This window comes from Telmatherina bonti (genome assembly GCF_933228915.1).
Source record: "Telmatherina bonti genome assembly, chromosome: 16".
Lineage (NCBI taxonomy): Eukaryota > Metazoa > Chordata > Actinopteri > Atheriniformes > Telmatherinidae > Telmatherina > Telmatherina bonti.
The window spans coordinates 15,705,081-15,721,447 of record NC_136614.1 but is presented as its reverse complement, the minus strand read 5'-3'; the positions used below and the strand labels follow the sequence as shown (position 1 = coordinate 15,721,447).

General features: G+C 40.4%; 1 protein-coding gene across 1 annotated transcript in view; it reads right to left on the bottom strand.

The window, feature by feature from the left end:
* Positions 1-296: 296 nt before the first annotated feature.
* Positions 297-16,367, bottom strand: part of susd6 (sushi domain containing 6) — a 29,510-nt gene continuing 13,439 nt past the window's right edge. The window contains exons 3-7 of the mRNA XM_079255215.1: positions 5,449-5,643; positions 4,415-4,609; positions 4,150-4,288; positions 3,150-3,622; positions 297-2,622 (exon numbers count right to left, since the gene is read on the bottom strand). Of these exons, the coding sequence (XP_079111341.1) occupies positions 2,597-2,622; positions 3,150-3,622; positions 4,150-4,288; positions 4,415-4,609; positions 5,449-5,643 (1,028 nt within the window). The 3' untranslated portion in view covers positions 297-2,596. The remainder of the gene's footprint in view (positions 2,623-3,149; positions 3,623-4,149; positions 4,289-4,414; positions 4,610-5,448; positions 5,644-16,367) is intronic.

Sequence of the window (16,367 nt, the reverse complement as noted above, 5' to 3'; positions counted from 1 at the left end):
TAATTGAACTCATAGTAGGTAAATTCCAGTAATTGTGCTTGGGAATTCATTCAACCTTAACTAAAGCAGGATATCCATGTGCAAAACAAGGTTCAGGTCTTCCAGGATGCTATCCATAGGAAAACTAATCATGTTCTGACACTAACAAGCGGATGCACATTGCAATGATTGCCAAATACTGGAAACAACTTAACATGAAAATGTAATAACAGCTTGACTAATATCCCCTCTTAAGAAAAAGATTAGTGAGACAGACTTGGACAAATGACACATCATCTTCCACATTTAAAAGAAAGCTTTAATTAGAAAGTTATATACACACTGTAAAATTAAATTAAACTTTATACAAATATTAAATTACTATCTTCACACCCACTGCCATGTACAGAGGAAAAACCAAAGCTTAAAGCATTGAAAATAAGAATCAAAATGTGTACTTTTTAACCTGTTATATTCAGGGAATCAACACCGTACAACAGTGCTTATTATAGTCATTTTCTTTCTTTTTTTAAAATCCTGTGTTGTAATGCCTGTAGCAAAAGAGAGCTGAGGAAAACTGAAATATAGGTGCTTACGCGTTCAACATCGTCATCATCATTATTATCACAGTAGCTGGAAAAGCTCGGGGAGAACAGAGAAGGATGGACATTCGTTTAGTCGTGCCCACAACAAAAGTAAACTCATTGATAAATACACAAAGACAGTTTTATGCATAGAATAGAAAAGAATAGAGTAAGGCCATCAGGAAAACAACATGTTGCAATACTGTAAAGCAACCAATGTGGAGGCTTATGATTACACATTTAAAAAAAAAAAAAGAAAAGGAAAAAAAAAGAAAATATACAAGTCTAAGGCAACATTTTGTTTGCATTAATAATATTGTAGCCGAATAAAACTGAGAGAAAAAAAAAATCAGACGTGTTGTTTTCTTTCCTTGAAGCAGTCAAGCTTAAAAAGTAATTCCATCTGAGTCATGCTGTTTCCACGGTGACCAGCTCAACTACCAAAGCTTTTCAAGAGGCAATGAAAACAGAAGATGACTTCTAACAGAATCACACAATTCTCTCTTAAATTTGCACTTGGCATTAGAGGAGTTTGAGGACGAGGGGGGGGGTTGTATATGTGAAGGGGATGGGGTGCTATATAACAAAGCTTTTCTTATTTCGCTGCAACCAGTTGCAGTTTGTGTCCACAATGCACAACAGTGGATAGTCTTCAGTTCAGCGTAACAATGGGCGTGGACCAGTTCCTTTAAGAAGACTAGTGTTTCACAGCCATTCAGCAAGAAATAATAAGTATTCTAGCTTGAGAGCAGACAAATAATACATATATTGTGTGGTGAACTCGATGCCTGAAGTGATGCTGGCTTGTTAATGTGATGCATTCAATGCTGGGAGGAATAGTTTTGTATGGTGAAAGATAAGGACGTAGGTCCGCCTCTAACCCAAAGGCAGGCAAACCAGGAAATGGTTATATCAAGGCCGACCACATGAGGACAAGCCCTCTCCTGCCATAAAAAAAAACACACACACACATGCACTCAGATTCAGCAACTCAAAGCAAACAGCCACACATAAAACAATAAATACAGTGGGAAGAAAATAGAAACTAGAAAATAACCTTTAAGTTTAGTCATGTGCCCAATCGCTGTATTCAACAGATCTTTTCTGCTCTGAGAGAACGTCACATGATGTCTCCCTTTTCCATTCAAGTTGAAGAAGTGAAGCAGTCGCGGAGCCAAAACACAAATGAATCCCACCTCATGTGACAGGTGGAGCACGTTCTATGTTGATATCATGTACGCAAAAGAATAAAGCAGGTCTTTTTTTATGGCTGCGATCTCGTGCACCCTGATTTTAGTTTTTGTGAAGTGGCCGTCTCTCCTTCTATTCCATATTCTAGACACTGACATACACAGAGCTAGAGAGAGACAGAGAGGGCTTCATGCTTGGTTCAGAACAGCCCACCGGGCTGTGACAGCTATAACCAAAAACATGCAGCATTCGCAAAGAGGGCCGCAAAAACTCAGGCATGACTCACAACTTTTCAAGTACAACGGGAAGACTATTCTGATTCTGAGCGCCACAGGATCAGAGTCATAAATCACGAGTAACTTTTATTTATCTTTTTTCTTTTTCTTTTGTATCTGCAGTGACCTCATACAAAGCCGGTGTGTTTTATAGTCTTCCCAGAGGAAGCCTATGTGAACAGTGGTAATATAGATAACTACAGTGGCGCCGAGGCAAGTGCATGGTAGTATGCAGCCTATAGTGAACAATCTTGTTTTGATAATTATGTTAAATTCACAGGATCTACAGGATTTACGTTGAGCTGGCACCACTTTGTTTGTCTGGCTTGTTTTCGGTTTGATCCAGTTGCTGGGTCCTGTGGTGCGCCATCATTGCTTATGTAGCGGTATTGGTTGTTGGCTTTGCTCTGCATGGCCAATGGCAGAAAGGTTGCAATAGGGAATGGGCATTGTTCTAGTCTTTTCTCCGCTGGCTGCTTGAGGGGTGAGGGAGAGTCAGTCAGTTCCGGCCAGCAGCCAGAGATGGGGAGAGAGGTGCTGCTGCTGATGGGGGGGGGGCACCAGGCTTCATGCTTCCTTCAGCAAGGGGATATCTGCAGGGGAACAAAAGAGTCACATGAGAAAACAATCACTGTGTGCACTGAATTAAAGCATTTCATTTGTTCAGTTTGGTTTTGTCCGTTTCATATTCTGTCTGCTGTGTTTCTGTGTTTTGTCACCAAGTGCCAAACAATAAAAACAAAAGACGTGTTCCTGAGTTACAGACTTAACAGAATGAGGTTAATTAGAAACTTAATCCAGTGCAGGAAGGGGGAAGTATTTAATTAAATCTGTTCTTGTGCCTTGACTTGAATTTTTCCAGGTGTAACTTAAACTAGAACATTTAAACTGGAGACATTTGTATTAAAGACAGACTGAAATAAATGTTGTTATCTCTTCCCTAATTCTTTGCAGCCCAGGAAAAAAGGTATGCACGAATGACTTTACAAGTTTTGTTTTTAGATCATCATAAATCATCAAAACCATCAGTCATTGAGGGATATTTTTGCATTTCCATAAAGCAGTGTCTGTCTCAGTCTGCTCATTACAAAGTAAATGTGGAGAAGCTGCTTCCTCTTACCGTCAGAAAATTCATCTGTAGAGGTGACAGAAAGCAGACTGTGCTGGTCGCTGCTCTCAGAGTCTCTACGGAGTGGGAGGGGACCTGCACATGCACCCCCAGGGTGCTCTCTAGCCCATGATGATGAAGAGGAAGATGGCGCCTGATGAACCAGCACCGTCTCTGCATGACGGCGGGACGAGAAGGAGGATGAAGAGGAGGTGGATGGCAGACAGAAGTCTAAGTCTCTATGGTGGCGGGTTCTGCTGGAGCCTTGGCCTCCTGTGGCTCCCTGAGGAAGCTCCTCAGAGAGCACGATTGGAACGCGAGACTCTAGGGGAGCTGTAGGTGGTGGTGATGGTGGAGGAGGAGGGGGACCAGACGTACTGCAGGGTCCACCGTTTCCATACACAGCTTCTTCATAGGAGGGCAGTGTCACCTGGACGCCCTCCACCATGATGGAGCATGACTGGCCTGAGACTCCCTGCTCCCTCCTGATGAACAAGAGACAAAGAGAGTGAAACAAAGAAAGGAGACGAAAATAACTGTGGGCAGAGAGGATCACAAAACAAGAGTTGGGTTCTGTTTAAAGACCTTGTGTGCCATGTGAGGCAAGAAATCCTCTGAAAGGTGCTGATTAATGTTGACTGGACAATCTCTTTATAGCAGGCTGCCCTAAGTCCTCTGCACCATTACATAACCAACAAGTGTGTCAATGACCATTAGATCAAATTGCCTTGGCTTTTTTTTTTTTTTTTCAATATCACAGAGCCACAGTGGAGCCATTCATCTACTTTGATGAGATTAACTGTTTTCATACATTCACTTTCATTTCTCGTGTCATCAAGAAGGAACAACTTGCAGAACTAGTTGTATTACATTACAACGCTTCTGACTAACGGGTGTGTCCAGCTCAGTAAAACTGAAACTTTGTGATACTCCCAAGGTAATTAAGTAAATGAAGTAAACCCTGGTGCCAGAATTTGCATACAGAAAGTTCAGCAGTGTACAAGAAGCTAACCTGTTATGATGGAAGGACTTAAGCTTTGGCTGTACAAGAACAAACAACACCACTAAAAGCAGGATGAGGATCACAGAGCTGGCTGTGGTCCCCACAATATAGACAGCTGGGATACCCGGCGGGGAGCTTGGCTCCTTATCTGAGGAACACATGAAGACAGAGAGAAAGTCAATGCAAGAGTTACAGATTTTTAATTCTTTCATGAAGTTGTTTGCTCTGTCAGAGGTAAAAAAAAAAAAAAACAAGCTGAAAAGAGATGATGCACCTTGTGCAAGTCGGCAACTAATCTGCAAGGGACGGTCCCACTCTCCATTCAGACAGGTGAGGTATTTGTAGTCCCCCTTCAGAACGTAACCCTCATCGCAGAAGTACTCAATAACTGTATTCTGGGTGAGAATGGCGCAGGAAGGTGGACGACAGCGATAGCCTCCGTTTTCTGGTTCGGTAGGTGGCGGACAAACTAGAGGGAGAAGATAGAAGTAATTACCGGTATTTGGTTGTTGCTGTGCAAAGATAATGTGTTTGACATTTCAACCTGTGCAGATATTTCAATGCTATATTATCTGAAATTTCACAGCACTTCCTGTTAGCGCTAAAGAACAGACTTCTGCTGGTGTCGTAGTGTCAGATTTAAGTTTTTTTGTCTGCTTTTTTTGTCTTGTCCAGCATTTAAGCAGGCAAAATGGATTTTCTGGAGGCTGAGTGCTGATGGGCAAATTTACTTTGCCAAGGGAAGCATCATAGATATAATGCTCCCCTGGATATTCTGGAATTTTATTTTATTTTTCTATTTATTTTTTGCATAATTGTTTGTATTACAAAGTTTGTACTGCTGGACCGGACCGGAGAGGACAGAAGAGGGACAAAAAGAGAATCAAGAAGAAGAGAAAACAGAAAACACCTTGTAGAGAGAAAAAGAGAGAAAGAAAGGAAAAAGAAAGAATGAGAAAGAGAACAACCTACATACATTTGCATGTACATAAGCACACATGCACACCCGCTTGTATATACACACACCCATACACCTATACACACTGGACTGGACATGGACTGCTTCTATGTTTTATGTGCTGAAGCTCAACCTCAAAAATCCATGAAGTCAACAGGAAAAATTTGCTTAATGATAATCAAGGAAGTACTGTTAATATCAACTGGAAAAAAATGAATCAAAATAATGTAAGTATAGAAGGCATAATTAGCCAAAAATTTCCCATTTGACCACAAAATAAACCATCCTAACTTAATTGAAAACCAAACATATCAACATTTTCACAAAAAGTAATGAATGATGCTGCTCACCGTTGCTTTTGATACAGTTAGGAGGTTTATGGGACCATTCCCCAGAACTGGTACAGATGATGGTGGTAGTCCCCTCTGCCGTATATCCTGGTTTACAGGCATATGTTAGTAGAGATCCAGGGGGAAAGGAGCCCTGGTTGGATTCGGTTTGGTTTAGCAGGTCTCCGTGCTGCACGCCGGGCGGCCGCCCACAACCTAAAGAAACAGAAACATGTGAAGTAAATGGTTATTGACTGGCTGCTTAGTGGTCTTAACAATGAAAGTCTGCTTCAGAACGGGACACAGATCGGATCAGAGGCCTTTTCCTCTCCCTTATGTAACCAGTTCCCAGCACTAGACTTGCAGGCGATTTGTGATCCTGATCCACATTTTAGTAATGCAAAATAATAAAATTATCATGATCTACATAAGTAAAATGAGCAGAGTTGAGGTGCCCCCAGACAGGATTTGTGTCTCAACTTTCAATTTTTGAATGAATTTTCATGTACCTGCTTTCTGGGGATACAATCAGCATTTGCCTTTAGTGTATTAATATGAATATGACATGATATTGACATGTTGTTAGTATTTACAGGGCAATAAAAATGTTTATGTTCCACAAAGTAACAATGAAGGACCTGAGTGTTTGTTTTCCTGGGACTCAGATTAATGTGATGCTACAGGATTATCTTGCTGTTTCATTACTGACATGAACCTTTTTTCTGTCGTCCTCTGCAGGCAGCTGCCTGCTGCTGGGTCACACAAGCTTTCACAGGCAAACTGTCAAATTGACAAGTTGAGTTGATAATTAAAGCTCGGTGGTATTGTTACTCGAGACGAGGCTGCTTCCTATACCAGCCAGACAGAAACACTGCATCAACATGACAAGTTAGGATGGGGGGGAAGCATTCTGTTGCAGTATGGAGAAAACCTCAAGGGCTTACAGTGGATTAAAGCGTTAGAGGAAGCTTCATATAGAATATTTCTCTTGATTATCTCCTGTTTATTAAACCATCTTTTTACCCCGTGCTAGTTTTGGTTTTATCTATCCAGTAGGGAGACAGGAGCTGTCACAAGGCTCAGTTGCTTTGTGCTAATGACAGACTTCAAACTCTAAACCATCCAGTAAACTCAGGATGAGACAGAAAACATCGCATTAATAGTGCTTTGATCCACCTTCCAATGCTCCATCTAGAAGTGGCCCGTGTGATAGCTTCCCCTTTGTAAGAGAGTAAATCATCTTATTTTATGTTCAAATGTACACAAACATTTGGAGCTGCAGTCTGGATACAGCAGAGCATATAAAGCCAATAAATCTAACATAACAGTGCAGCATCTGTGTAAACTGAAACATGACTGCAGAAAAATGACTGTACTCGCAGTAACACTTCAGTTCGGTGGAAATCAGATACGGACAAATTCCTTTGATAACCTCTGATCTGGCTCATCTGTGAGATGTTAAAATGAGAATTAAGACAAGACTTTAATTAAAACAATACATTTTTCCAGACTGAACTCTTTCAGGTGTTCAGTGTCTGGCTGAAATAATGCCTGAAAAACTTTAATGTTTTAGTTTTTTTCCCCTCAAACTCTTCTGTTGGCTTAATTTAACAGAATTATACAATGTTAAGTGATTTCTTTTTTTCAGTAACTAAAATGAAAAACACTCCATTAAAAGCATTAATAACACACTAATCACCACACGGCTCATTATTCATCTCTTTATTCGAGTATGTGTTCAATGATATTAAGGGCTTTATCACCTGCTTGACATAAACAAACATTCTGTCTTGCCTCTGTGTGGGTTTAGAGATTGAAAAGAGACTATTTCCACAGCCGTGCCTTTAACATCCTCTAATCTCCGAGGAGAAACGTCGCTCTAAGCTGGCAGCACAAGATTAAATGCAAACACTCAAATGTGCGACCACCTACTCACTCACACACAAACACACAAGTACACACTGAAACAGAGTAAACACCCATAAAAGACAGGCACACCCAGGAATAAGACATGAGACACCAGTGGGTGTGATGCTGAATTGTACTCGAGTGGATTGTGTGTGTGCTCAAGAAGCTGCAAGCAGAACAAAACATGCAATTCATGGGGTTATTAGACATATATCACAAAATGCGTAGATGTCTTACTGCTGCAGATACTGACCAGATTTTACACTTCTAAATAATGAGTTCATAACTCAGGAAAAAAACTACAGCACTTATTTCAAACTGTAGTCCAGACGAGAGCAACATTTTCATGACAGAGCTGGTTTGATAGGTTACCATGAATAACAAGACAAGACAGGGATTGTTGCGATATAATTAAACTACACGAAGGTGTGTGTCTTAAAGTGGTATTTGAAGCAAGACCTTCTGCACACATCTCTACATGTAATTTGACACGAAAACTTGAACAGTTGTTCAATGAAAGATTTCAGCGCGACTAACGGGTCTCTGGGGAAAAGATGGTGGTAATGGAAGTGGCAAAAGGTGATAAATTGATGACCCCTGGTTGGGAGGCAGCAGGGACAAAAAGGCCTAAGGGGGCAGTTTAAGGCAGTGGCCTTTTGCCATTGTTTTGATGTTTTGCGGTGAACTGCAGAGCAGTCAATAGAGCTGCAGAAGACAGATGAGTGTTAATGATACTCATCATTTTTCTTCTGAGCAGCTTTAGTGTCTGCAGGACAGAATCACAGATTTAAATGCATGGAAATATTAATACACAGTGTTTTTCTTTTTCCAGATTGACAATATTATGACACACAGCTTTTAAAAGCAAAACAAAATAAGCTTTGCACTCACAAAAATCCATTTTATGTTGCAGAAAAAAAATCAACCTCTTTGCCTCATCACAGCGGTCAGAGGTTTAACAGAAACGGCCCCATTATCAGGCATAATACAGTCAGGAGTTTATTACCTCACAAAGTCCAGGACGCATAGATCACCGAAATGAGGTTATTCTGAACAGAACCTGAAGTCAGTAAAAGCAAGTCACTTTTCTGAGCTTACGCTTTTTTTCAGAGAACTGAGAAGAAAATACTTGTACTGCATATGTGCTCCCAGACAGATCCACGATTTGAGTTTATCAGACATCCTTCTGTTGCACAAAAGCCCCTTACATTGGCCAAAAAAACCCATCAACACCCAATAACAGCTGCTGTAGTCTTTAGTGGTGAATGGGTGACATCTAAAAAGTGGCTGAAAGTAATAAACAAGCCCACGCCTGACACGACACATGCAGTCAGGGTTTATTTTTACAAATCTGAAGGGAGCCCAATGTTGCATGCTGAGAATAACAAAATGATACAAAGAAGCTCAATGAAAGCTGAAGGGAGTTCATGTCCATGATCTCAGACAATTCATTTTTAACAAGCTTTGCCCAGTTATCACTGGTGTAAAAGCTCAAACAACAATTGATTTGAAGGGTTAAAGGTGAGCTTTTTGCTTATCAAGCGCCCGTTTCCGGTATGTTTGTTATCAGATGTGAACGTTTCAAATAAAGTTTTGGTTTTTTTTGTTAAATTCTTCAGGATTTTGAACCATTACAGAGAGAAAGTAAATCTCTTTCTAATGGTTGTTAGTTGGTGTCAGGATGGTCAATAAAAATGATATATATGAACAATTAAATTACGGTGTAAAATTAATGATGAGTCATTTGTTGCAGCCCCATTTCCAACATTATGCTTTGAATTATGACAATAAGAAAAACTAACACTGTTTCCAAATATAGATTTGATTGAGAGAAGTGTGTGTGCAGGCACACACTTTCCATCTTGACCTTCTCTCTTAGGATTACAAGATCTAAAATCCATGTCAGCTTAAAAAGTGACAATGAGGAAAGGATGTGGGAAATAAAGAAATGTGAAAAAAGTAGCTGTGACACTTGGAGGAGTGAGAACATTTTACTTCAACACGCTCTCCCACGGGATTTTACCTGTCAAAAGCAGCAAGAGCCTACCTCAAATACAGACATAATTCTACACAACTGGGAAAAATGTCTTTTTCCATGAAAAACACTTTTGCCATTGACTTAAGAGAACAGAAGCTAGTTTAGGTAGAGATGAGCCGAGTAACAGAGGATGAGTAAAGACAGACAAATACTTTGACAAAAATGTCATCATCAAAGAGGAGGGGGGAAAAAGAGAAACGAATGGGGCCTGGAAAGCAGCTTCATGGAACACAGTGGCCCTGGGTGCAGCAGACATGCTGTGGCAGGTTAGTCTCCACTGACAGTTTTGTATTTGAGGGAGAAGCAACAATGGGAAGATGAGGCAGCCGCCTAGTTACAGTACAAGAAAGAATGAATACTGGCCCAGTGTCCAGAGATAGTGTTGTGGCGAGTACACAACCATGTTTTATTCACTTCCCCATCTTCCTGCTCAGCCTAGTATAAATGCTGGCTTTAGAAAAACACACGAGGGAAAAAAAACACTACACAGCGCCTGATTGATTTTTTTTTTTTTTGGTACATCATGTTTTGCACTTACGAGGAAGGGAATGAGTCATAACTGAATACAAGCTGTTCTCCCACTGGTCTGATGTTACGATCTTTCTTGAAAAAACAAGTTTTTGAGAAATGTCGAAAGACAACGATGACTTATATAGAATCACGAGTGCGTTGTGAAAGCTCATGGAAAAAAATGGGGAAAAGCAACTCATTCAAAAATCACAGCAAGTCTGTTTAAAGATACGATAGTTTAATAGAGTGGAAGCACAGAAGCATTTTACTTAGAGGATTTATTTTGGGTGTGAAATTGTAAGTGGACTGTCAAGTTTATATGGTAAAAGATTGGAGAAGCTCTTCATGTAGTGGTGAGACTGAGCCGGAACAGAAAGTCCATGCGGCTGACTCCTAATTCCACCTACAGAGCTTTAAGGCTGTGCCTGAGGACACTCAGACCATGGGGGGTGTTAAAATTCCCTGCTTTGCTTTTAGGTGCTGGACTGCCTGTGAATATCTCCCCTTTCCCATCTGTTACTTGTGACACTCCCCTGCTAAGCGCTAGAAGGGGGTTGATTGAGGAAAACCGGGTGGGGGGGGAGACAGGGATTTTAGCCATCTTTGCCCAAACAAATTACATTTCTAATTATCCTCCATTACAAACTGAGAGCACACTAAAGCAAATCTGACACTGATGACTTTAACAGCCAGCTGTTTGATTGCTTCATAGAACAATAGGCCATAAAAGAGGGTGTGTTTTCCAGTCTGTGTTTTTAAGTATGTCAAGAGCAGGGGAATTTGTGTGTGTGAATACTATGGGGGCTGTGCATTGGATTAGGCTCAAAACTGAGGGGATGATGATGATGATGCTCTCTTTGGCCTGGTAAATATGTTTTTGTCCCTTTGTTGGCCTCCTTCCAAATCCCTTGTTGATGTTGTTTCTGATGATGATGTTGACATTTTTGACACAAAGCTGTTTTTTTCACCACGTTCCCATAACTTTAGTGCTAAACTATGGGATTTTTAAAAAAAAAATCCATGCTGTTGTTATTAGAAAGCAGCACAATACAGCAGAGCCCACAGTGGGTTAGTGTTAATAACAACAGCACTTGACACTCATTTCTTCCATTCATAGGAATATGGCCTTTATTGAATTTTCAAAAGGAATTAAAACTAGAAAGGGTGGTAATGTTTTCCTGTTCAGTCAAAAATAGTAAAAAAATATTTGATAAGTGTTTAAATTGTATGTGTTGCACATCACAGGTGACTCTAAATAAAAAATACAAAAGCCAAAGAGACTGCTTCTGATGGACACACACACACACACACACACACACACACACACACACACACACACACACACACACACACACACACACACACACAAAAAACAAGTTTTTACTGACATTTTATAGGGTAAATTATTGACTTACATTTAGTACATAATCAAGAGTTAAAGAGTAATAAGGATTACAGGTAGTTACAACTCCACTAAAATATTAAAGAACTACAATAGACAATAATTAACACACTCGGATCTTTATCAGTATCAAATAGCTAACAGAAAAGCCATTAAAAAGACTAACACAATAGCTTCACAATTTTTTACCTGATGTTTTATGTCATGCCAAGATCATAATCATCCAAGAAAATTTCCAGAAATAATCTCTCGGCCCTTGACTTTGTATTTTATGAAAGATTATATATAATCCGGTATAGAAATTAAAGTTATACACTGGATGTTAAAAAAAGAAAGTAGTAGGGATGGTTAAGGTGTCCCAGAGATATTTTGGTAATATAATATAAACACTGAGTACTGTGGCACAATGCCATGTGATGGAGTGAGTTTGTCTATCATGAAATCAGTTTATCAATAATAATAATAATAAAAATGATAATAATAATGATGATGATGACCAGATGGCCAATCTCCAGATGTACTAATAAGCTGAAGGCTCCCGCGTTTCTGCTCCCCGGCAGCAGTTGTGGGGATTTAGGGGGCCCCCTAAAGTGCTACACCCCCCCTCACAATTCTTTCACTGTGCTGATACACTGATGATATTCAGTCAGACACACATCACACAGTCTGAGCTCTAAGATAACTTCACTGACTGACCTGAACTTGCAACATAAGACGCTTATTGTGAGTGACTGATATGAGCAGCTTGTCATCATGGTGTTACACACACACACACACACACACACACACACACACACACACACACACACACACACACCACACACACACACACACACACACACACACACACACACACACACACACACACACACACACACATTCCGAGTCATTGTTTTTTTCCATGTGTTGCCCTCTCATCAGCACTGGGAACTGTGAATGGCAGAGTGATATTACACAAATGTCGAACAAAACTCCAACCTCTCTAGCTTCTGAGGTGGTGGCGGGAACGGACGAAAAAGGAATGGAGGAAGATGATGCTAAAGAAAAGGAAGACCGTGTGAGCGAGGTGCTGCCATGTTAATACAAAAGCATGAGTTCATAAAGATTCAAGCAAACAGCTCACTTGCTCTGCAAGTTAAAGATATTCCACACTTTGCATACACAGCAGCTTTTTGCTGAGCTGTGCTGGAAGTGTGCATAAATGATGATGAACTAAGTATTAAACAGAGCTGTGGATACATTAAAATAAGACAATGCAGGTCATCTACATTGGTGCCTAACCAAAACCGACATTGCTACAGTTAACAGAATTGACCAGAAAACATGAGAGAAATACATTTCCAGAAACATTGGCCAATAATTCCCCACATTATTTCCTGCAGCTGGATTACAGCAGCACAAAGCTTCTTGGTGCATCCACCCAGAGAGAGATCAAAATCTTTAACCAGGTAGGGACATCCCTTCTGCCAGTCCGTTCCTCCCCTGCTGTCGCAATGCATTTAGCAAGCCACGTGTGTTGCCACTGCAGCCCATTGTTCATGTTCATTGTGGGATGGGGCACAATGACAGATTTAAGCAGCGTGCCTCTGAAAAGGACAACAGACAATTTTGCATTTGAAGGGTTAAATATGCATGAGAGGCCAAAGCAAGCGAGGGCAGGGGGGAGTACTGCCATTGTGTGACCCCAACATGCAAACATACACACACCCTCTACCCGTGTGTAACAGATGGGAGGATGTTCATGGAGGCCAACAGTGAGCTCCCCCTTCTCTCTTCTATTACGGTCTCTGTTGAGGACAGCTGGGAGGCAGACATTCCTTTTTCTCAGCTTTCAGAGGAAAACAAAAGAGTGTGTGGGGACCCCTCCTACACACACGTGCATGTGTTCAGGCACTCACACAACCCCCTCAGGAAAAAAAACTGTCATTACAACTGTGGGGCTAATCATATTTCAGCAGCTTGAGCTTGCTTGCCAGCAGAGGTACGGAGTCCTCAGCTTGGGACATTTGTTGAAGGTGAAAGTCAGAGAGATAATCCTAACCCTGCTTACCAGAGCTGGCACGCTAAAGTGTTAGTAGTTTGTAGCAAAGCCACTGGTGATGGCAATGTAAGAGTTGCAATAGTACAGAAATATCTCAGGCCTGCTTTTAAACCCAACTCAACAGCTGCCTCTTTCTATATGCCGAACTTATCTTTGCTTTAGTTGTTTCATGAACAAATTCACTGCTAAAGTAAAGCACATGCTGCACAATAGATAAAAAAACATTTAAATATCATCAAAAACACTGAAAAGTTAGCAATCCATGCATACTTCTGTCAAATTTAAAATATAGGAGGCATTATTATGGTCACAAGTCCCTGCAATATCTCAGCAGTCTGGACTGTAACTCCTTTCTAACAATGCAGTGAGTGTTTTGGCCCCGTGTCTGTCATCACTGTAATAAAGTCCAACTGGACTCTGATACAACAACTGCTCAAGCAAATGACCAGGAGGCTGAACAAATGGCATCAAACAGTTCTGTGTATAACCTCTTAACACATGCAGCTGGCTCTACTGAGAGAAGAAGCATGCCGTTTGCTGCTTTTTTTTTTCCCACTTACAGATAACAGTGGGTCATTCAATGTTTCAGACTCTTGCTGCTGCTAATAACACACCAGAAAGTCAGTCAAAGGCCATTTAAAGAAAACATACATCTGAGAGTATTGCAAGTCTGCCTTTACTTGTGTAACTGCAAACTGTAAATTTAACCTGATAATTATCCAGGCACTTTTTGATAAGTTGCAATGGTGTATTTGATACACTTATCTCCCTTTAAGTACTTTGAGTAAAGCAACAGTGAAATGAACAGCTGAGTGTAGGCCGAGACTAAACACCAAATTGAATAGATAAGATGAAGCAGGGGCTTACTTGTGTCTCATCTTCTGCTACAGCAACAGGAAACAGTTTATCTTCCATCTCATGTTACCTCACTTTGTTGCATTTGTATTCTCAATAGTCAAGCTAACTAACAATGACAAGGCCAGGAACACAGGTACAAGGCTGCAGTTCTGAAAGTCTGGGTCTAACCATGTATGAGATCATTTTCTATTAAAACCTGTCTGTACATATGTTCCTAAGAGATGCTGCAACAGCAGAGGCTTTTCAAAGCCTTAAACATGCTCTCTATGACCATAGTTGATTCCTCTTGCACTGGCACTATCTATTCTTTTTGCAATCTGCATCACTGTCCCTTTGAGCCAACAGGTCCACCCTATATTAAAGGTTGTTGCTGTCAATGTGTAGGATTTTTCACTAAAATTTTTGTTTTGTGTAAAATTGTGCCGAATTACTCTAAAACTGTGCCAAATGTCAGGCACTGAACAAAAGCAAAGATTGGCCTTCCTGTTTTCCAGAGAGAACAAAAGAGGCCTAACAATACAACATTTAGCCTGATGCTAGAAACCCAGCTATAAAGTTTCTCTTTTAAACTAATGCATTGTAAAAACAAACAAACAAAACAATAATACATGTAAATGTTAAAAATAAAACAAGTTGTGAAAGTGCAAAAGCTTTTGTAAGCATTTTTCTTTCTAGCATAAACACTAAATTACAAAAGTTTTACTACCTAAAATGGATCAGCCCAGCTGCTGTTTATAAACATAAGGAAATAACAAAAACACACAGCACAGTAACAAATGAACAACATCCTCGATGTGTGAATGTTCTCATTTAATAAAGCTTTAAAGCAGTAAATACGTCAGAAGGAAGTCACAAGTTTTAAGTCATTGTCAAATGTGCCAAGTAAGTTATAAATAGTTAACCATGACATTCCAGCCAAGTTTACATATTTAATGAGTATCCAAGGCCTCAGACTACACACGCAAACTTCACACTGAAAAATGTTGGAAAAACTTGTTGCTAAAAGAACAGCCAATAAAATTATTTTGTTTCTTAAAATTATTGCTACAATAATTTATTACTCAAAAACATTTAGTGGTTGAAACTTTAAGCGCAACTTTGCTCGCATTTCTCTGTTTTTTTGAGAACCAATTGTTTGAATCCTAGCGCTGATAAATCAAAATACAAATAAATACTTTGAATAGTCTAATAAATATGTATGAAAATGAACAGAAAAAAACACATATTTCCCCTGAAATCCTAATGGAGCAATCAAAAGGGATTTTCAGATAGCCTCCACTAAAACAGTTATAATTCGGCTGATGTTTTGTTACAGAAAGCTGCAACGGATGTTGTAATAAGGACAGAGGGCATCAGAGTGGAGCAAAGCCAAGTAGCCACTAAATATCTCAACACTCCTCCCAATGGACTGTTTACAGTTTGAGAGAAAGGATAGACAGGAAAAAAAAAACAGGAAACAACAATAAAAAGACAGGAAATTCAGGAAATTTATGGTTCCTATCAGGTAATTTTGTGAATAAAACATGAGAGAAGTGTGTAATATCGTATCACTTAAACCTGGGCTGATTGCGTTGATAGTGTGGCTGCTTTCCTGGATGAATTTAACACCACACCCACAGGTTGCCCACAATGAAACCAGTTTTATTTACTCAACTTGTATCGCTGAAGCTCAACATTTCTGTGACGTTTAGTAATCACACTGCTTTGGTCTGTTGCCTCCACTACCGGTGAAACCTCCACCAGAAACAGCTGTTAAACTTACTGCTTCTGCCTCCAAACAGAGGTGATTCCTCTTGGACTAATGCAGCAGCTAGCTTCAGCCTAGCTCTAGGAGGTGATTCCTCCTGGGCTAATTCTGCAGCTAGCTTCAGCCTCGCTCTAGGAGGTGATTCCTCCTGGGTTAATATGGCAGCTAGCTTCAACCTCGCTCTAGGAGGTGATTCCTCCTGGGTTAATATGGCAGCTAGCTTCAGCCTCGCTCTAGGAGGTGATTCCTCCTGGGTTAATATGGCAGCTAGCTTCAGCCTCGCTCTAGGAGGTGATTCCTCCTGGGTTAATATGGCAGCTAGCTTCAGCCTCGCTCTAGGAGGTGATTCCTTCTGGGTTAATATGGCAGCTAGCTTCAGCCTCGCTCAAGGAGGTGATTCCTCCTGGGTTAATATGGCAGCTAGCTTCAGCCTCGT